Source organism: Danio rerio, chromosome 21, assembly GCF_052040795.2.
Source record: "Danio rerio strain M-AB ecotype USA chromosome 21, GRCz13ab, whole genome shotgun sequence".
Classification (NCBI taxonomy): Eukaryota; Metazoa; Chordata; class Actinopteri; order Cypriniformes; family Danionidae; genus Danio; species Danio rerio.
This window is the reverse complement of record NC_141041.1, coordinates 4,504,506-4,528,130: the sequence shown is the minus strand read 5'-3', so window position 1 is coordinate 4,528,130 and position 23,625 is coordinate 4,504,506. Positions and strand designations below refer to the sequence as shown.

At 36.7% G+C, this 23,625-nt stretch overlaps 1 protein-coding gene and 1 long non-coding RNA gene across 2 annotated transcripts; one reads left to right on the top strand and one right to left on the bottom strand.

The window, feature by feature from the left end:
• Positions 1–271: 271 nt before the first annotated feature.
• On the bottom strand, positions 272–21,678 carry dolpp1 (dolichyldiphosphatase 1). The gene is given in 8 exon segments (NM_001007061.1): positions 272–928; positions 6,344–6,433; positions 6,561–6,689; positions 9,639–9,737; positions 12,855–12,951; positions 15,253–15,337; positions 17,360–17,460; positions 21,590–21,678. Coding segments are annotated over 8 exon segments (714 nt in total). The 5' UTR covers positions 21,666–21,678; the 3' UTR covers positions 272–891.
• Positions 17,136–19,538, top strand: LOC147838704 (uncharacterized). The gene is made up of 2 exons (XR_015519863.1): positions 17,136–17,810; positions 17,847–19,538. It is a non-coding gene; the product is annotated as an uncharacterized LOC147838704 (long non-coding RNA).
• Positions 21,679–23,625: the final 1,947 nt, after the last annotated feature.

Here is a 23,625-nt window from a genome sequence, read left to right as displayed (position 1 = left end):
CACAATATAGTCATGCATGTATTTATATACAAAAAAAATATACACAATATATTTTGTAAATATGATTGCAAATCTTTTGACAGCACTAATTTAAATATCTATGTAAATATTTTAATTTTGTACAGTTTTGTTTTATGTTTGAGTGTGTATTACATATACATAATAAATATATATACCACACACAAACATAAATATTACATAAAAACAAACTTTTTTTTTCTATGTGATTAATCGTCGTCCAGCGCTAAAAATAAAAGCCATTTATTCATTATTTTGTGGTGAAATGTTTAACAGACACATGGTGTCATTCACCTGGTAGATTTATTTCTCTGGAAGATGTACAAATGAGCAAAATCAGTCCCCCCCACCCCATCGTCTACCATCAATGCTGCATTTGTTTCTGTTTTCCTTCCCCTCCTCCTCCTTTCTCCTGTTTTCACTAGCCAGACTAAATTCCCGCTGCTTTAACGTGTGGTTTAAATAAAAGTAATGCCATGCTGTTAAGTTTGTCTCCTCCTAAAATATTCTGTCCTCCTATTTCACAGCGGTCTTCCCTGTGAGTGTTAATGAATAAAATATATATTACATTTGTCATTAAATAGTTTTGTTTTTTTTTCTCTCCGCATGCATTAGGAGCGCGGGGGAGGAAGGAGAAGGCCATGTTGTCGTGCGAACGGTTGGGTCGTGTGAAAATGCTCACGTCTTGCGATATAAACTTGCTCCTTTGGTCCACATGTACACTGTTCTGCAATTCACACCAACCAGAACAGTCCAGACGAGGAAACTCCAGTGTGTTTGAGAGTGTGTGTTTGTGTGTGTGTGTGTGTGTGTGTGTGCGCTTTGTGTGTGTGTGTTTGTGTCAGTTTTCATTGTTTTGTTTTTGCAGAAAAATCACTGAAGCTTCGTTCCCAGCTTTCGTTGTCTGTTTCTGTGTGAGAAAAAAACCAAGAAAAATGCAAGTTAAAGGTTTAGAGACACTTTTCATAAATTCATATTCATATTCATAAATAAGAAGCGCTGAAGGAGTAATTTAGTGACTTTAAATTTAACAAAGTAACAAAATGGTAAATGTATTTGAGGAATAAGACAAGTGGAACTTTGCTTTAAAAACTTGACATTATTGAATGTGAAATCATTAACAATCCTTTAAAAATATGCTATTATTTTATTTCCTTTTAAAATGTGACTATTACTTTTACTTAAAAAAATATATATAATGTTTTTGATAAAATTAAAAAAAATTTTAATTTCCTTTAAAAATATTACCATGTTATCTTCTTTCAAAATGTGACATTTAAAATTGTCATTATTAAAAAAATATTTAATTATTAATTTTCCTTATAAAAAAAATATGTCATTTAAAATGACTATTAATGTTCCTTTAAAACGTGACATTATTAGACATGCTTTAAAAATGTGACATTATTAGACATGCTTTAAAAATGTGACATTATTTACAAATGTCATTATTTAAAATATTACAGTAATTTTCCTCTAAAAATATGTCAGTATTTAAAAATGACACTCTTCTTTAAAATGTGATATTTTAAATTTTGACATTATTAATTCTTAAAATTTTTTATACAATTTGTTTTACTTTAAAATGTGACATTATTAACAAATGTCATTATTCAAAAAATATTACAATTTGTTTTTTAAAGAATGTATCATTATTTAAAAATGACTATTAACTTTTCTTTAAAAATATGATATTATTTACTTTGCTTTAAAATGCTATAATATTTGAATGTGACTAATATTTTCTTTAAAATATTATATCTAATTTATATATATTTACTTTAAAATGTGACATTATTAACTTTGTATAAAAAACTTTGCCTAAAAACGACTATTAACTCTCCTTTAATATGTGATTTTTTTTTTTTTTAAATGTGACATTTTTTGTGACATATCTTTAAAAATATTATGTCATTTATTTTATTTTAAAAATGTGACATTATTAAATTTCCTTTAAAATATTATATTATCTTCTTTCCTTTCTTTCTATAAAACATGACATTATTTGAAAGTCACATTATCAACCTTGCTTCTAAAATGTTTAACTCTCTGGGGTCTGAGGGTGTTTTGGGGCTCTGGAGAAGTGTTGACATGCACTGACATTTGTGTTGTTATTTTATACATTTTTGTGAAGTTGAAGACTACATCTTCATCTAATAGTTTGTCGGCATGACACAGACCAAATTACTCGCATTACTGAGCAAACTCGGAGCACTTCTTGTCTACTTTAGCTCTCTTTGCCACTGGTCCTTTACCTCCGTTGTTTTCACATCTGGATTTACATATGCACAGTGCTTACTGAGAGGCGGGACCACGCTGCTGTAATGAGGCGATATAGGAGTCCTTTTATACGGATTACATAAGAAGAGATCATTTGTTTTTGACTTGAATTGGTTAATGCAAAAGTAGACATATCAAGCTATATATAGATATCATAAATCATCATCTTTGTTGACTATTTGCCGAGTTTCCTTTCATTTTAGTAGGGGTGTAACGATACACTCAGCTCACAATACAATGTGTATCCCGATATAATGTTCACGATTTGATATGTATCACGATATTTGGAATAAAAATAGAAAATTAAACTGAAATGCAAATTTTAATAAAAAAATTTTAATTACCAAGTAAACTATTTTTTATGTATTTCTTTTGTTTCAACTTGTTAAACTGAACCTTCTTTAAGAAAATAAATTAAACAGGACTGTCTCTGGAAAATAAAACAATTAAAAAACTTCTTATAAAATATTATTGAAATGATTCAATTCAATTGAATTTAACAATAAGAGCTTAAGGCTTTGCTTGGTCACTTGCGTTTTTTGTGTGTGCAAAAAAAAAAAAAAAAAAAAAAAAAAAAAAAGTCTACATTTCCAGGTAATCAGCAGTTCTTTAAAATAATCCTGAACTTATGTGTCTCTGTCTGAGAGGTTTTTATGGATGGCTGTCTTCATGTTGGGCATGATGAGTGACAGGGTGGCCGTCTTTTCATTACACAGGACAGTCGTGGCTCTTTTCAGCAGTTTAGGCAGGTTTACTATTTCTTCGGCGTTGCTGATTTCGGCGCTATCAAGTATATCATGTTGACGTGCATTTTTGTGTACCTCTGTACTCAAGAGTTCTTGTTCGTCGTAATCATAACTCTAAAATGCGATATGATTGTTTAAATAATGTGCACGCTTTCGATTTCATTTCCACTGCTGTTCATACTTTCCACGCGGCTCCTGAAAGATCACTCTGTTCCACAAACTGAATGTTGTTTACTACTTTATTACCTGTTAGTCACAACCTGCAGCGCGCGCGTCTATCTTAGTCTGCCCTCTGTAGTAACAGCTCACGGTCAGCTCACGTCATGTGTGATTTTGCGGCCGCCAATACATCATTATATGAAGACAGAATGATATTTTAGGTTGAATTGTACCTTATAAATACAGTATGTGACTCTTTCAACACAATTAGAAGGTATCCATGTCGCTGTGCAAAGTATGTAAATCACTGTGAAGACTTTAAAACTTTGGCTATGTTTGACCCAGTATGCGTGTCAAAAAGCGGACGAGTCTAAAGCAATGACTGTACAACCGAAATGTTGCCAGACGTCTGATTTTAAGAGGATGGGCCATCCTCTATTTCAACTCCACTCATCTTGGTCTGCTAACATTACTGCTGCTGCAATCTGAACTCACGTGCGACAGCAGGTGGAACGTAGCTCACGTGCAAACAGCTCAACTAATAAGAGAAAACGGACGTCATATCGTAATCAAATCGTCATAACGCCACGATGCATATTGTGATATTTTTGCATCGCAATAAATCGTACAACGATAAATCGTTACACCCCTACATTTTAGTGAGGAGTTTTTCTGACCACAGTCTGCTCGCATCTTCAGACGCTTGTAATAACAAAGCCTCGTGGACGTGGTCTCATTAAAACTAATGAGATCAGACTGAGAAACTAGACATAGCGTTGGTTTCATACTGATTACTTTATCAAGCTATGTTTGTTTTCAACATGCATAGCTGCGTTTGAAAGTAGACACTTTAAGCTTTCTAGAAATACATGTCACATCTGTGTGAGACATCCGTTTTGTATTCGCGGAGTTTCAGCGCATTTTACTGACGCGTTTCTAAAAGCAGTTCACGGAGAGAGAAAAGACAGAATGCCTACACTGTTTGTTTTCCTTATTTTGCAAAAGCACACACGTTTGTTGTTGTTGTGAGTGTACACAACAAAAAGTAGACACATAACAGATTCGATTGATGTATTGATCTCATCTGCACGATCAAAACTGAAAGTGTAATTTAAGTTAATTTCAGCAGTTTGACGACACCACAGGTCAAAACGCGTATACGTGGTCTTCGACCCCAGAGGGTTAAAATGTTTTGTTTATTTACAAATGTAATTATTAAAAAAATTACATTATTAATTTTCCATTAATAAATATGTCATTAGTTAAAAATAACTATTAATGTGGTATTTACTTCCCTTTGAAAACGTGATATTAATAACTTCTTTAAAAATATGATATCATTTACTTCATTTTAAAATAATGTCACATTTTAAAGAGAAGTTTAGGAGAATTATAGAGGAACTTTTATTATGTAATCACTATATAATCACTGTATAATCTGCCACTATTAAAATACACTGTTAAAACATATAGAAATACATTCAAGGGATGCAGAGCAAAACACACAGAAGTAAACAGCGGTGAAGTAAGACCATTCAGACAGCATATGCAACACGTATTGATGTATTGACCATGACAAAAACAACTTAAAAACAACTTTGCTCAATCTGCACGGCAATAGCATGCATAGGGAGAATTATTTAAAAAGTGTTGAAATATGACCTTTAGGATGTGCAAAAACAGAAAAACATACAGCCATCAATATAAAGGCTAGAATCCTATTGGAGCCTGGAAATAACGTGATGCTCATGCTACACTACTGTTTCATGATGACTATAGGAAAAGCCTGTATATAAACTGTGGGTTTTGGAACATTTGTAGGAGAGAGATCGATCGACCAACTCTGCTGTAACAATAAACTGCTTCAACTTGACAACTTCGAAGACCTCAGCCTCTTTTTTGAAACTTAGAAGATGTTTGACGAGATCCAGCGCAACTTTCCACAACATAAGTAATATCATGTTTTAAAGAAGTAAGCAATGTCACATTTTTAAAGCAAAGTTAATGATGCCACATTTTAAAGAGATGACACTATTTACTTTCCCTTTAAATAAAGTGACATTATTTGGACCTTTGATATAATAAACTCTAAATAAAGTGTTAAAGTTGTCACTAAAGTAAAAACCATCAAAAAGGTACACATTTACCTTATTTACATCTAAAGGAGTCATATTAATATTTTCAAGTATTAGTATCTTTTAAGAAAGGTAATTCACAAAAACATTATGAAGCGTTAACTATTTACTACAGCCCTATAAGTAGCGCCAGACGGAATCTGCGGACATTTCTTGCCATTTCTGAGGAGAATTTTGGTAAAAATCTGCAGATTTCTGCTGAATTATTTTGGGAGTATCATAACCAAAACTATAATATGTGAAATAAAAATAATATCCTTTCAACTTTTATTTAATGTTTAAAATGCAAATCCAATTAGATTCACTCTATTTGGTAAACAAAGCACGTCTCTCATATAATATCTCTACTAAAAGACAGAAAATATTACTGTACACACTGCATTGTACATAAATCAGATGAACAATTTCATATTAGTCGATAATATTACTGTCATTAATTTAAAAACTGAATAAATATAGATTTACACACATTTACTCAAGTAAATAATTAGAATAATGATGGGCTAAAAATCTGTCCCTAAAAAATTTCCGTGTGGGCCTACCTATAAGGTCCAAAACTAGCCTATTCATTTAAGCTACATAATCAAAAGTGCTACCCATTTTTTTCTTTTACATATATGATTTTTTAAAATAAAAAAAAAACCAACTGATTAGATTGCAAACCTCAGATAAAATACGTTTTTTTAATTATTATTTATTCTGTATTTTGTTACTTCACTAATTTAATAAATAAAATTAATATACTGCTATAACAGCGATTTTAGACATCCCAAATTAGCTAAAAATAATAATAATAATAATTATTATTATACAATTTTATTAAAATCAAATTAATTTTTAGACATTCCAAATTAATCAAAAGCATCATTCAAAATGATAACATTTGCATATGGCAGAACATTTAATTTATTCACACAAACAACACCTCCTGTCAACTATTAAATATTTCCTATTTTGTGTAACCATTCTCAAAAACCTAAAGTGTGATTGCGTCAGTGAGTTTACCTGGCTTCTGATCTGGTTACTGTATATTCAAACCACAGGATGTTGGGAATGAGACTTGTATCTCTCACCAAGAAAAACTCTGAGATCGGCCTGAGAACACAAAAAGAAAGTCAGTGAAAATGTGCCTTTGATTTGCTGTAAATTGCTTTATTATTCAGGTTTATGAACGTCTGTGTGTGTGTGTGTGTGTGTGTGTGTGTGTGTGTGTGTAATTTACCAGGCTGCTATCTTGGGAAAGAGTGGCGTTAGCACCTCCTGGGTGATAAAAAACCAAACCACGCCCATCACCAGCCCAGCCACGCCCCCATAAATCACCTGACTCCAGGTGTGGTACAGGAGGTAAACTCTATAAACACACACACACACACACACACAACAACAAACACAGCATTTATTTTATGGTACAAACACAATAAGCATCAATAATAGAATATAGTTCCTGTGTTAGAGCTGTGTGATACTGACAGAAAAAAAAAATATAGTACAAGTCAGAATTATTAGCCCTGCTGAATTATTAGACCTCCTGTATATTAATAGACCATTTCAATGTGGTCATGTTGTTGGTCCTTAAAAATGTCCTGCTTGTTATCAAACTATTTCATAACTGTAACAAGAGGCAATTCAATCACAACTTAATGTTAAAACAGCTATCATGGCATTATTTACCAAAATGTGGCGCTCTTTGGATTCTCGGAAGCTATAAAAATTAAAAATGCACAACAGGAAACACGTTTGGACCATCATTTTTGTTTACATCTCTAAAAATGGTCTTTAAAAAGATTTTTTTTTCAACATTTCTAAGCATAATAGTTTTAATAACTCATCTCTAATAACTGATTTGTTTTATCTTTGTCATGATGACAGTAAATAATATTTGAGTAGATATTTTTCAAGACACTTCTAAACAGCTTATAGTGACACTTAAAGGCTTAAATAGGTTAATTAGGGTAACTAGGTAGGTTAGAGCAATTAGGCAAGTTATTGTATAATGATGATTTGTTCTGTAGACCAGTGGTTCCCAAACTTTTCAGCCCGCGACCCCCAAAATGACAATGCCAATGCCCCCAAAATCTTCTGTGGTGGTTATAAATACAGAAACCTTGCATGCAATGGCGCACACACCAATAGACCCAAGTCTATTCTTTGTTAAAAAAAATTTTTATGCATGTCAGTGCTGTAAATGGGCCAGAAAGTTTAACTTGGTGTTATAAAATCAATCTGCTGCATCTGACGATATTGCTGTGTCTTTAATAAAATGCAATTACCCCAGGGGTCGCGATCAATAGAACTAGTAACTATAAGCTACTATAGTAAATATATAGTATATAGTAACTATAAACAATTATTTTTTCTCTTCACTAGGTTTTAGATAAAATATGGTAATTCTTATGGTTTATTAAAATAAATAGATTTTTTGAAATCACCAGGCCACCCCCCTTCATTGTCCCGCAACCCCTCGGGGGGGGGTCCCGACCCCCACTTTAAGAACCACTACTGTAGACTATCGAAAACAAATATTGCTTAAGGGGGCTAATTATTTTGACCTTAAAATGGTTTCATAAAAATCAAAAACTGCCTTTATTCTAGCCAAAATAAAACATTTTCTCGAAAAAGAAAAAATATAGAAAATACTGTAAACATTTCCTTGCTGTTACACATCTTTTGCTAAATATTGGAAAAGACAAAATTCATAATTGTAATGGATCTGTGAAATGTGAAAAGGATCGTTTTGAAAACACTGTGGTGTAGACATGAAATTCTACAAAACGCAGTGAAAATTTAATCTGTGTAAATCAGTGGTCCCCAGGTACCGGTCTGTGGATCGATTGGTACCGGGCCGCACAAGAAACCATTAATTATTTCTGTTTTTATTTATTATTCGAGTCTGAACGATCTTTTACTTTGAAAATCCTTTCATATTGAAAAATGACCGTATTCTCTTGCCTACATCTCGGTCACTTGAGCGCCAAAATTTAACCCACAAGCAGCAAAATGAGTAAGGCCGTACTCACACTATGTATAGTTGCCTTGAACCGGGCTGAAGCACGCTTGTCCCCCCTCCCGTCTCCCCCGACGGCCCGCACTCACATTATATTCGGGCCTGATGCTTACGTCATAGATGAGGCGCTGTTCAGTAAGAGCTTTCACTCAGCACAGTGGAGATTTCTTTAGTTATATCGCTTTAGTTGTTTGATATGCGGTGACACACAGTCAAATATTTTGACAATCATAAAGTCCTCGTGCTGCAGGAATTAGGAGGTCTGCTGAAGGTGCAGCTGTCGTGCAGTGAGGGGTTTGTGTTTTTAATAATCTACGACAGTTTGCATTCATTAAACAGTAAGAATGATTAATAAATCCATATCAAACAGTCCCTTAAAAGTCACGTCTCGTCTTCAGTTTCGGGCTCAGGCGTGCTTGCACTAACACTACAAGCGTACCGCGCCAAAGCTAAGTAAACCACGCTCTGGCACACCTCTTCCAACTGGGCCAGGGCCGGCCAAGTGAATCGTGCCTGAGCCCGATTCAACGCACTCACACTTCTCAAACGATCTGGGAAACGGACCTGGGAATGGTTCTGATAGCATAGTGTGAGTACGCTCTTTGGAAAGTTTCTGTGCTAAAGAGGGAAAAGGCTCAATAAAGGACCCACAAACTGACAAGGGATGGATCCGCAACCCATTTGTCAACAAATCAGGTGAATCCAGCATGTCTGTGCAAGAAGACCAACTGCTTGAGATCGCAAATGATGGCGGCCTTAGGGGATGTTCAAATATTGCATCTTTTCTGCATGCAAGTTTGTTAAGCAAGCGGCACAATGGGCTCACACTTTCCAGGCGAACCTAGTTGAAAGTGCAGAACACCCAAACACTGCAGTGCTTTATAACTTTCTCCATAAATAAATGCACCAATGTTTTGATTTGTCAGCTTGTCATCCTCTGAAAGAACTGTTGATGGTTGCCTAGCAATCTACATACATCCACCCCCCCTCCCTCGGGCCATGGTAAAAATGTCAAACGTTGGCCCCGGTCTGCGGTGATAAAAAAAAAGTTGGTGACCACTGATGTAAATGTAACTCCCACCCATTTTTCCATTTTCTTTTTCTCATTGGTGCTTAGTGGTTTGAGGGCGGGATCAATCTGTCACTTACAGGACATTCACCAATAGGAAACTCACAATGGATAAAAACAAATCCCACATGATTTATTCTCACTCAAAAAGCTATTTCACTTGAACGCGTGTTGTAACTGAGAAGGAAAGATATTCCCTGCTGATTTGAACAAAACACAAACATTACCTGCTGTATGAAACAGACAACGCCACGGCCAGTAGCATGATGGACAATATATGCCGCCATAACAATTCAACACACCGAGCATTGTTCGTCTGATGCATTCTGGGAAAAAGGCAAGTCAAATTAGACACATTATTAACATACAAAACATAATTAAATCAGGATATTTTAAAGATTTCTGATGCTGTGTTCACACCAGACGCGGTATACAGCCACGTGAACATTTGAGTTTACTCGCTTCATTCGCGCGTCAACCCCCGCTTCATTCGCGTGTCAAATTCACTTCAGAACAGACGCGGATTCGTGTGATGAGCAGGGCTTCTGTCTGCCCGGTGACTCTAGCTTCATAGCTAAATGGCTAACATGGATTTTATTAAGAAAATAACAGTGTTAATGTGCTTTATGGAGACTGAAAAACAGCGTCGATACGTTTAGGGTCCTGTATGAGTCCACTGCATCCTTTCAGAGGAGCATCCAGCTCTGAGCTCATGAACTCCTCCAGAAACTGAACCTGGATGACGGAGACTTTCAGCGGTGCCTCTGACTGAGCCAAGCCCAGTTTGATGACTTGCTGTCGGTGTTGCCTGGAGGATTTCCCCCGGGACACCATCAACAGGTTCTACGTCACAATCACACCCCCACAAGAGGATTTCTGATTGGTTAACGTGGCGCGAATGTCCGCTGAAGTTCAGATTGTCGAACTCTAAGAGATTTGCGCAAAACGCTCGTTAAGCGCATCAAACGCGCAAACGCTCAATTCGCCTTGCGCGTATCGCGCTATTCGCACCGCGCCATTCGCTCCGCGCCATTCACGCGTATTGCGCCGCAGGATGTCTATTCGCGCGTTTGCATTGACTTAACATGTAAATCACTCGCACTTGACGCGCGTTCAGCGTCTGGTGTGAACGCAGCATGAAAGATCATTGTAGACTAAAGACTGTAGTAATGATGCTTAAATTAAGCTAAATTACATTTTTAAATCTTATTTAGAAAACAGCTATTATAAACTGCAATATTTTACAGCACTACTGCTTTCACAATACATTTTGTTAAATGCAGACGTTATAAGGCTTCTTTCATATCAATAACAAACATATGTAATAATTTAGTCAAAGCTGTTAACCTTCGTGAAGTTTTAATTATTAAGAAAATAATTCAAAGAGAAGATTAATTGTTGTGTTGTAGTGTTGTATGCAAGTTTTTGACTCTTCTAAAGCATAAAAACAGCATAATATGTTTGCAGATATTTAGGAAACATGCTAAGTGAACATTCTTGTTTATCTGAAAAACAATAATGAAGTCAGATATTCTGCTTTGAACATGTGCGTTACATGCCAGAAAATCTGGCTTTGTTTTAGTCATTTAACCCACCCAATGCCAGTTTAGCCAATTATATTTCATTCATTCATTCATTCATTCATTCAGTCATGAAGGCTCTCAAATCATGCACCCATGACTGAAATGCATCCTCCAGTGGAGAGTAGCAGACTCTGAAATGAGACGCAGATTCAGAGTTCCACATTAAAATTAATTAGCAAATAGTATAAATATATATTACGAACGTAAACATTAGATGAGCAGGTTACATTGTAACCCCATGCCCTAACAACACACAACGCGACGAGATTTGCAGTGATAAGCAATTTGGCTGCTTGCATCAGACTAAACACGATAGAAATTTAAATGCAGCAATTCAGAAGCAAGGCGAAGCAGTGGCGCAGTAGGTAGTGCTGTCGCCTCACAGCAAGACGGTCGCTGGTTCAAACCTCAGCTCGGTTGACGTTTCTGTGTGGAGTTTGCATGTTCTCCCTGCGTTTCCCAGAGATGGGTTGCGGCTGGAAGGGCATCCGCAGCATAAAAATGCATAAAAATAAAAATGCTGGATAAGTTGGCGGTTCATTCCGCTGTGGCAACCCTGATTAATAAAGGGACTAAGCCGACAAACAATGAATGAATGAATTCAGAAGCACAGAATAGTGCACTCACTGCACACCAACGAAATGGTAAGGCTTATAATGTAATTAATAAATATTAAACATCTTTAAGATTACTAAATGTAGATGATGAATCACTGATATGCGTTGGTTTGCACCCAGTCACAGTCGTAATGTTAAAGTTCAAATGTTTTATTTTATTTTCAGGATCTGAGGTGAACTATCTGCTGCTGCTTTCAGTAGTATGGCAAAAAATGTGATGTAAACTGGCGTTCAAACTCACATTAGCATTTAACACTGAATAAAGCACATGAGGTGTACCTGAGTTGATCATTGTCAGTTTTCTGTTGTTCATCTGTGAGAAATAGAAGCTGTTTCTAATATATCTATTTCAGGTGTTGGTTAGAACAAAAGCTCCTTTTAATATGGAAAATATTCCTTCTATTGTGTGTCGTTGCTTTCATTTAGAATGTGGTATAAATCAGCCTTTAGGCTCGATCCTAACTCACTCCTGTTGGTCCTCAATCTGGCAACCTGTGCTTGTGTTAGTTTTGATGTAATACCTAGTTCAACCACTGGGTGTCAAACTTACATACTGCACCTTTAATACATTTTTAAGTATGATAGGTTAAATGTGTTATTTCTAACAACAAATTTCTGTTGTCTTTTCCAAGATTACAATACGTAATATTATTTTACATTATTGCTAGTATTCAGCGCAAAGCACAATTTAAAGGTTAACTAGACAAAAAAAGAACACTTGACACAGTGGCGCAGTGGGTAGCACGATCACCTCACAGTAAGGTCACTGGTTCGAGCCTCAACTGAGTCAGTTGGCATTTCTGTGTGGAGTTTGCATATTCTCCCCGTGTTGGCGTGGGTTTCCTCCGGGTGCTTCGGTTTCCCCCACAGTCCAAACACATGCGCTATAGTGTAATTAGGTGAGCTAAATTGTCTGTAGTGTATGAGTGTGAATGAGTGTGTATGGATGTTTCTTAAGATGGGCTAATATTATTGACCATAAGGCTTTCTCCAAAATATATATATATTTTTTTTAATAGGAAATACTCATTAAATGTCCTTGCTCCGTTAAACATCACTTCAGAAATATTTGAAAAAGACTATAGATTTTACAGGGGGGGCTAACACTTTTGACATTATCTATATATGAATAATTACACAACTTCTGGTTAATTTTTAAAACAGTAATAAAAACACAATAATCTTTATCTTGTCTATGTTTGTTTATAGTAAAAGCATTTAAATAAAAATGAAAACGGCTTACCTTAAATAAAGAAAAAGAAAAAAGTATACAACAAAAAACCAGATGAACTGCGAGTGACTGGAGGGCATCCCGTACTCTGTCGTGACTGAACTGTGACCTGTTAAAGAGACACAACACACAATTCAGTAAAACATTACAGATGCACACAAGATACTAGTACTAGTTAAGCAGCAACATGCAAAATATAAACAAAAATTATAACAATATAAATAAATTACGCTTATTTAAAAATAAAATGGTAACATTTAGCGAGTAAACCAAGTATTGAACACGTCACCATTTTTCTGAGCATATTTCTAAAGGTGCTGTTGATTTAATATTTACACTGGATGTTGGTAACAACCAAATAAATCAATATATGCAAAGAAAACAAATCGAAGTAGTTTAATAAATAAGTTACATGTAATAAAATGAAAGGAAGGGGGAAAGAGTATTGAACACATGAAGAAAGGGAGGTGTAGAAAGGCAGTGAACCCCACACACATCCTGTTTTTGTTATAAGACATCTAAAATATAGCCAAGTTCAATGCAAGTGGCAGATTTGACTAAGCTGAAGATCTAGGCTGGAAACTAAAAGGTCACAGGTAAAATCCAGGATTAGTCCATGAGCAGTGTGTTGTGTCTCTAAACGCGGTCTTGTTTAGCAGAATTGTGTCTACTGGCATGAAGTCTGGTCCAGTTTTGCAAAATACCCTTTCCAAGAACCTCCTACTCAGACCGTCTGGTCGACATGTAAATCAATAAAGCAGTTTATCCTGTTTTTGTATCACGTTTTCTGGCAGAAAAAGCAGTAGTAGATTGAGTGCAACGTACACTTACCGGCCACTTTATTCGGTACACTTTACTTAATCAGGTTGTACTCGCTTTTGCCTTCCAAACTGCTTTAATCCTTCGTGGCATAAATTCAACAAGCTACTGGAAATATTCCTCAGAGATTTTGCTCCATTTTGACATGATAGCATCACACAGTAGCTGCAGATTTGTAGGCTGCACATCCATGAGGCGAATCTCCTCTTCCACCACATCCCAAAGGTACTCTATTGGATTGAGATCTGGTGACTGCGGAGGCCATTTGAGTACAGTGAACTCATTGTCACATGAAGAAACCAGTCTGAGATGATTCGCGCTTTATGACGGAGCGTTATCTTGCTGGAAGTAGCCATCACAAGATAGACACTGTGGTCATAAAGGGATGAACATGGTCAGTAGCAATACTCGGGTAGGCTGTGGCGTTGACAATTGATGCTCAATTGGTGCTAAAAGGCCCAAAGTGTACCAAGAAAATTTCCTCCATACCATTACACCACCACCACCAGCCTGAAGCGCTGATGGCAGGATGGATCCATGCTTTCATGCTGTTGACACAAAATTTTGACCCGACCATCCAAATGTTGCAGCAGAAATCGAGCCTCATCAGTCCAGGCAACGTTTTTCTAATCTTCTATTGTCCAGTTTTGGTGAGCCTGTGTGAATTGTAGCCTCAATTTCCTGTTTTTAGCTGACAGGAGTGGCACCCGGTGTGGTCTTTTGCTGCTGTAGCCCATCCGCCTCAAGGTTGGACGTGTTGTGTGTTCAGAGTTGCTCTTCTGCAGACCTCGGTTGTAACGAGTGCTTATTTGAGTTACTGTTGCCTTTCTTTGAGCTGGAACCAGTCTGGCCATTCTCCTCTGGCCTACGACATCAACAAGGCGTTAGCGCCCACAGAACTGCTGCTTACTGGATATTTTCTCTTTTTCGGACCGTTCTTTGTAAACGCTAGAGATGGTTGTGCGTGAAAATCCCAGCAGATCACCAGTTTCTGAAATACTCAGATCAGCCCATCTGGCACCAGCAACCATGCCACATTCAAAATCACTTAAATCACCTTTCTTCCCCATTCTGATGCTCGGTTTGAACTGATGTAGATTGTCTTGACGATGTGGAGATTCCTAAATGCATCGAGTTGCTGCCATGTAGTTGGCTGATTAGAAATTTGCATAAACGAGCAGCTGGAGATTTACGCCACATTCACACAGGGCGTCAGCATCAACGCTTACCATTCACTTTGAATGGGTGACGTCAGGCGTCGCCGAACTGCATTGTGGATACGTTGGCACCGCTTCAGAGGCGTTGCCCGCTGCAAAAGTTGGGACTTGCTCAACTTTAAGCGCTGACGGAAGCGTTAGCCAATCAGATCGCTGTATGCAAATACACCAGCTCAGACAGTGGCCTATTGCTGAATAATTTCATTGGCTGACGCTGCTATGACGATCCCGTCAGCCCCATCTTCAGACACGCCCTTTGTCAAGGGCTGACGCTGAAGCCCCGTGTGAATGGGGCATTACTCATGTTAGTTATTTAGACAGCTTATAACTTGTTATATCCAATAAAAAAAGAGCAGGACTTAAGGTGAACTCACCTCCGCACGGCCGAGGCTCCTGTAGGATGTGTTTGAGCAGCCAGTTTAAGCCCTCGTTCATGATCAGACCCCCGAAAAATGAGATCTGAGAAGAAGATCAAAGACAAAAAGATGAAAAGTGTAATCTGGCTCATTTCCACTGAGTGGTACAATTCGGCACAGCTTATTTGAATTATTCATGTTTTAATGCCACATAAAACAGAATCTACGACTGTTTGTTTTTTCCATATATTGAGACAGTTCCTAGAGAAACTAAATATTAAATGAGACTATGGGCCTGGTTTTTTACTGCAAGCTGATTGGATGAAGTAAAATAGGCATTTCATTCAGAAAGATGGGGAAAGGCTTTGGGGAGAGTTATTACAGAATCCTCCTCCTCATCATCATTTCTGTTTGTTGTCAGAGCTGACAGCAGGAGGGGGCGTGATTAAGTATGTTAGCCCCGCCCAATACCTCAGACAGACCTAATCTGAGAATTTAACTGAAAACAAACAGGAAGTGCATTTTCAAATTTCAATTTTAGATTAAAGGACAAACTATTTTTTTGTTAAATAACATGCACAGATGAACAGATCACCACAAAACTAGCAATATGAGCTAACAAAATCAATATGATTAGTTTCATTTGTTATTCTGACGATCTGTACTACCTCCTCAGAATATGCAACCGGTCGCCCAATCTGTCATATTTCATCTAAAAAAACAGGATTAGCACATTTTGTCAGCTTCAAATGTCAATCGGAATGAAGTACCACTCTAATAAAGAAATTAAATATAAAACTAATGAAATAAACAAACTAAAAATTAAGGCAGCAGTTTTCTCTAATAGACATTTGAAGCTGCTACGCCTTTTTCTACATTGTTCAATAGAGTAGTAGTTAACTTCGAGGGGTAGCATGTATTGTCAGCTTCAAATATCTATCTTATTTATTAATCATGCATCATACAAAAAAACTTAAGTCATATTCATTATATAAAGTCATATATTCAAAGTCATATTAGATCTTTTAACTGTATCAATGACATTGTAAAACTTCTCCAAAAGACACTTTTCCCTTAAAATATTTTTGTGTTATTTTTACGTTTATTACGTAAATAAACATGAAAGTATCTTGAGTGAATCTCGGAGATATATTCTGCACTACTAGAATATTACAACTCTTCACTGGGATCACGTAAAAACGTGTGGCAAAGAGATTTGGGATATAATTTTAATGACGATCAGTGGCAGGCTATATGCCAGAATACTCTCATTCCCCTTTCCAATAACAGAATAATTGAACAAGATTATACATTTATACATAGGACATATCTGACCCCACTTCGTTTGAGCAAAATGTACCCTAATGTATCATCCATGTGTCACAGATATAAAACCTATTCAGGATCAATCATGCACGTTTTTTGGGAATGCAAAAAGCTAAAATTTTTCTGGAAAGCACTACAGAACTTTACAGCGAAAGCTTTGCATGTTCCATTGGACAACAAACCAACACTATACCTCTTTGGTACAGAACTGAACAAGACACTTGATCCTATTTCTATAAAGAGACTCGGCATCATCTCCTATCTAGCAAAAAAAAATGCATTTTGCACAACTGGAACCAACAAAGACCTTCAACATTTGAACTGTTCATAAAACTCTTGAATGAAACAATGCTCTTGGAACAATATACATACTACTTAAAAAACAAAGGGGATGCCTTTCAAAAAATATGGATGCCTCTAATGATCCTCTGACATCTGATGTATTTTCACAATATGTGTGACCTTAACCACGGCATAACTTTGTGTATTATGTTTTTTGTATTTTGTTTGTAGGTTTACTTCTTTATTATTATTTTTTATTATTTTTTTTAATTATTGATTTTTTTTTTCTCTTTGCCTTTTGCTACTAAACTTGTCTACTGATACAATTGTCTTTGCCCTTTTTTGTTTACGTTTGTATGTTCATTAAAACCAATAAACATAAAAAAGAAAAACTTATTGACTTTGGGACAAGGGAACCGGAACTGCTAAAATGCTAACTCGCCTCCGGGTTTTGCATACAAATCAACGTTATAGTTCCTCCACTCTACCATACTGGTTTATGATGTCATTGACTTACCGTATGTAGTTCTCGCTTAAAGACGATCAGAGTGACGAATCCGACAAGGATCGCGATGGGCAGCAGGCTCATGTAGGCCAATACCTGCCCCGTCAGATCGCCTGGACAGTAACAAAAAGGGAAGATTTTAAGCACCAGCTCACATTATATGACAAAACACTCGTGGTCAAGACTGTGTTCAGGGTCATTTGCGAAGTGTGTTTATTAAACAAAAACGTAAAAGTTGTTTATTTTTTTACACTAATCTTATTACGCTTCTGAACAATTCCATGCACATGTCAACCTTGCCATTAGGTCTGCACAATATATCGTTTTAGCATCAATATCGTAATGTGTGGATGCGCAATATTCACATCGCAGAATATGCAATGTGGAGTTAGAATTATAGTTGACCAAGTACAATTGTAGAGTCATTTCAGTTTACCCAAAAAAATGAGAAAGTTCATTAGTTGTGTGTGTTTTAAAGGACGCCTATGATGAAAATCAGCTTTTGTAAGCGGTTTGGACAGAACTGTGTGTAGGTATAGTGTGTCCGCAGTCATATTGGAGTGATAGATACACAACAAGTCTCTTTTTTTTATTTACTGATGTTAAAACAGATCTAAATCACAGTAATTTTGAGGCCCAACGCAACATGATGTAGGAGTGCGGTTTTCCCTGCCAACTGAATGATTTGACAGGTGCCATGTCTCCATAATATTATGTATACACATGTCCACAGAAAGTTTTTTGCAAAGACTATGGGATTAAAACATATGTTAGACCTCTCTGTGACCAGCTGCACCTCAAGAATTAATTTTATAAGTTTAAAACATTTTTTAAAACAGAGCATGCTTGTAATAAAGATCGCTGTAATACTTAACTGCTTCAAATCTGCAGGTCAAATCTAATGGCCAAAGAAAGTGTGGGGAATTGTAATGAACTCCACTAAAGATTAATCCATGCATAGCACAGAAATCCAGGAGAACAGTCTTAGACTGCATTTAAAAACATCCCCTGAGCATAAAGCATTGAAAGTGGGCCATTTCACAACCAGTAGAGAACCGTTTATGACACATAAAATCCATACAAAAGGTAAGTTAAATGTCAACATTGCATTAGGCAAACTTTAGGACTAGGATCGTGTGGATTTACATGTTAAATCACAAGGATGACAATTTAACTCGCAAACATCAAAATATGATTGTGATCGGAGTTTAAACAAGCAAGATGTCATACATCTACACCACGGTTAACAGAAGACACCCACTAAAGTGTAATAAAGTGTAACAATATATTATATGATACGTATAAATTACAGCATATTTAGAACAAGAATCATTTAAAAACTCATTGAAAGATTCAATTTAAAGGACACCTATGATGAAAATCAACTTCTGTTGGCTGTTTGGACTGGACTATGTAGGTATAGTGTGTCCACAGTCATATTGGGGTGATGAAAAAAAAATAAATAAATAAAAAGACTTTTTGGGTTTCTATTTACTGACGTTAAAATAGGATCCAAATCCCAGTGATTTTGAGGCCCACCGCAACGTGATGTAGGAATGTGGTTTTCCCCGCCAACCAAATTGATTGACAGGCACCATATTTCTATAATAACATGTACACACATATACACAGAACATTTTTTGCAAAAATAACTGGATTAAAATATATGTTCCAACTCTCAGTGATTTTTAGAAGTTCCATAAGGTTAAAACGCTTTTAAAATGGAGCATTTTAGTAATAAAGACAGTAAAATTGATATGTAATTATTAACCGCTAAAAATCACCACGGCTGCATGGTGTCAGTAAATGCTAATATGCGTTTGTGTACTGCAAACAGCAGGGCCGGAGTGGGACTCCTTGTTAGCTCTGGAGTTTCAAGCCTTAGTCTCACGTCTTAGGCCCACCTCAGTCGACGACTGACTATATTAAAAAAAAACGTTGTTTCCAATTCAGTTTCTAATGACACTAACACGTCTTTTTCAAGGACACAGTTGCTTTAGAACTTCAAATGTCTTTCATAAATATGAGAACATTAATGCTTTATAGATATCCAGTCCTTTGTAACGGTCGTCACACTCACACACACACACACACACACACACACACACACACACACAGACACAGACACAGACACAGACACACACACACACACACACACACACACACACACACACACACACACACACACACACACACACACAAAATATGTACCCCTACATAAGTAACCCAAACAGTATATGTCTTAACACTAAAAATGAAAAAAAAAAAATTATAATCCTGGTAAGGTTAGAACTCAAAACGGCGGCGTCGTAACGCAACGTGCTAACCACTAGACTAAGATGGCGCTGTGAAGGTCATGTGTTTGGGATAAAAAATAATTATTGCACTGTTATCTGCTGCTATTGATGTCTACTCTTTTTCTCCAATTTTTAGATTTCTGATCAAGTTATGTCAGATTTATTAATGTAGTGAATCATCTGATTTTCATTGAGCAGGTGTAATATTCATTAATATTAATTAATATTCACTAGGTTGCCGCTTTTTGGGGTGGAATCATTAACCTGCGGGCTGCATTTTGCTCACGGGGCTGCGAGAAAATAAATAAAAAGAGCGGGGCTGCGGCAAAATAATGAATAAAAAGAGTGAGGCTATGGTCAAATAAATAAATAGATGAAAAAAGTGCAACTGCTGAGAGTGCAAGCAGTTAGGAACACCGGCCCTCACGGCCAAAAAACGGACCGGCCCACCGAGAATTCTCTCGGTGCTCCCGATTAGCCAATCCGCGCCTGGCAAACTGGATTAGTGTGAGACTCATAATTTCAGAAAGGCTTGAACAGACTTCACCACAAATACATCAAATAAACTTACGTGGTATTTTTGACTAATGAGCTGTATTCCAGCTTTATCCGAGTCTGTCTCTGTCACTGACTGCTGTTTATCTGACGTAAGGCATGATGAGAAGTGGGATCGGTGGGCGTATCCAAAGCAGCTCATTTGCATTTAAAGCCACAGGCTACAAAAGTAGCTACACTGTACTCAGCAAAATGGACAGATTTTGGAGGCTATAATAGATTATCTGATGAGAATTGAGCTGAAAGTTTACAGACACATTCTGGAGACACCAGAAGCTTATCTTACATCTTAAAAAGAGTTACAATAGGTGCCCCTTAAAGCTCACAATATTGTCATTTTAATCTTTACACTTCACCCCTGTAGTTCACACTAGATTTTACCAATGTGCTAGCTAGATGTTAACACTTTCAAGTACAAATAAGTGGAATATGATCACTTATTCTGTTATATATTATCACAATCACGTCAAAACAATGTAGTCTCATTTTACATATACATATATATATATATATATATATATATATGTGTGTGTGTGTGTGTGTGTGTGTGTGTGTGTGTTATATAACACTACAATCATTATTTTAAAAAAAACTATTAAGTAAACAAATGCATGAATCACATTTACTTCTGCAAAAAAGCCAAAAATGGGACATTTCGTATATGACCTATTTGCAAAACTGCAATTCTGCACAAAATTAATTACCGTTTGCATATTTTACACCATGCATGACATTTTAATGTTAGCACGTCAAACTAAAGTGACAGTCGCGTAAAACACGGAAGATAGTCGTGTTATTTTCGTGTTGTGTTGTTTGTTTGCCATAAGCTTAGCATATTTCCGACTTGTTCTGACATGCTCCAGATTTTTAGGGGTCAGTTTATATAGTTCCAAACCCAGGGAGACCCTCACGAACGACAGGACCCAGAATGGGTGTGATGCAACCGGGAATGAACTGGATTAACCCACCAGAGCCACGAGTCTTTGCTCAAACTTAAAGCAGCACTTGGGGCTTATGTTCTTATATCAGACGCTCACACGTGCATTTAATACTAGTATATTTGGTATGGCTATCAATTCAAGCTTTAATTTAGGTAAACGGTAAAATAATAACCCGTCAATATTAGTGAGAAAGTAAATCCCGGTGTAGTAGGGAGCGTACATGACCATCGCGCAAGCGCACTACGCAAGCACACTATTTGGCAGCAACCGTTTCGTTCCCTGTGGAGCGCAGAATGCAGTGTGTAAAGCGAGCACACTATTTGGCAACCCAACCCTGGTTGTGTCCATTCAGCTAAGCGATGTGCTACAGAAGCTACGCCGCGAATTCTATGCCGTACGATGATATAAACGGCTTCGCTGGGAAAACGACGATTAAAAAATGAGCTTACCTGCCGGATATTCTACGTGGGTTAAGGATATCGACCGCCATCGAGGTGGTGCCGAGCACTGCTCTTCCGACGCCATCTTACCCGGACACCGGGCATCGGTCGTCGACCAATCAGAATCAAGCGCCCCTACGCGTTCGACCAATCACATTCGCCGGACGCTGCTGCGACGCGCGGCCATTCACCAAGCGCATTCTTAATAGAAAAAAATCTGCACGGGAACAGAAGTCCAATCAGAGGGAAGCGGTGAAGGCAACGGGCCAATCAGAGCACGTTTGGCTGGACATATGAAAATTGGATTTATTCAAATGAAAGAAGAAAAATTAAGTGAATGGGGAGATCCTCTTCAATTGATATCAGTTACTGTGTGAAGGCAGCGCCACACACACACACTCAGCTCCTTGACATACTTAAAAACACGGGAAAAATTTGTATGATTGTGTAAATGTAAACATCAATTTTTACAAAAAAGAATTTAAATAAAAAATTTCCTTCCATAATTATTTTAAAGTACAAAATATTTCGTAAAAAAGTCATATTTTTATAAAAATATTTTTATAAAAAAAAGAAAGATTTTATTCATTCATTTTCTTCTCGGCTTAGTCCCTTTATCGGGTCGCCATTAACAGGATTTATATGATGTAATTTGAAAAAATAATAATATATATTAATATATATTTTTAAAAAAATAATATATATATATATATATATATATATATATATATATATATATATATATATATATATATATATATATATATATATATATATATATATATGTGTGTGTGTGTGTGTGTGTGTGTGTGTGTGTGTGTGTGTGTGTGTGTGTGTGTGTGTATATTGAATTAATTAAAACCATGTGATAACGTGGTCCCAAAGTGTGCCAAGAAAATATCCCCCACACCATTACACCACCCCCACCAGCCTGGACCATTGATACAAGGCAGGATGGATCCATGCTTTCATGTTGTTGATGCCAATTTCTGACCCGACCATCTGAATGTCACAGCAGAAATCGAGACTCATCAGACCAGGTAACATTTCTCCAATTTTCTATTGTCCAGTTTTGGTGAGTCTGTGTGAATTGTAGCCTCAGTTTCCTGTTCTTAGCTGACAGGAGTGACACCCGGTGTGGTCTTCTGCTGCTGTAGCCCATCTGCCTCAAGGTTGGACGTGTTGTGCATTCAGAGATGCTCTTCTGCAGACCTCTGTTGTAACAAGCGGTTATTTGAAAACACTCAAATAACCTTTATTATTTACTATTCTGATAGTTGGTTCGAACTGCAACAAACAGTCTTGACCATGCCTAAATGCATTGAGTTGTTGCCATGTGATTGGCTGATTAGAAAATCGCGTTAATGACCTAATAAAGTGACCGGCGAGTGCATGTATATATATATCCAAACAGGAAACAGCTAAGAAATCTGGAAAATGCCAAGATATATTAACATTGTGCTTAAACAGACAGAGATTTTTTTATTTTCACAATATAGCCAAAATACAAAATATTCTTTAAGAGTTCTTATCTACACAAGGTGTTTTTCACTGATAGAAAGATGCCAAAACCACATCCTTTCCGTATCTGATGTGTCTGTTGTCTGAAGGGTCACGCAACCTTTTCTTGAACCTGCTCTGCTCGGGTCGAGGAAGATAACAGATATGGAGTTCGTTTTTCCTCAACTCATCAGACGTTGCTGACCGAATATATAAACACTGCAATTTTAACACCCTTACCCATTTACTCCTTACTCAAGCATTTTTTCTCCGTAAGAGGGCTGTTGCCATAGATCAGATCAGATACAGTTGCGGCCGGAAGTTACAAGCATTATTTAGGCTATGGGCATATGAAACCTCAACATGTGGCAGGTAGAATCAAATTTTGTTAGATTACATACAGTTAAAACCAGAAGTTCACATACACTTTATAAAAAGGCACATCACCATGTTTTTTAAGTCAGATGTTAATGTGACTAAGCTTTTTTTTAAGCTAAATTAGGATTATCAAATTGGTTTCTGTTATGCTTAACAGCAGAATAATG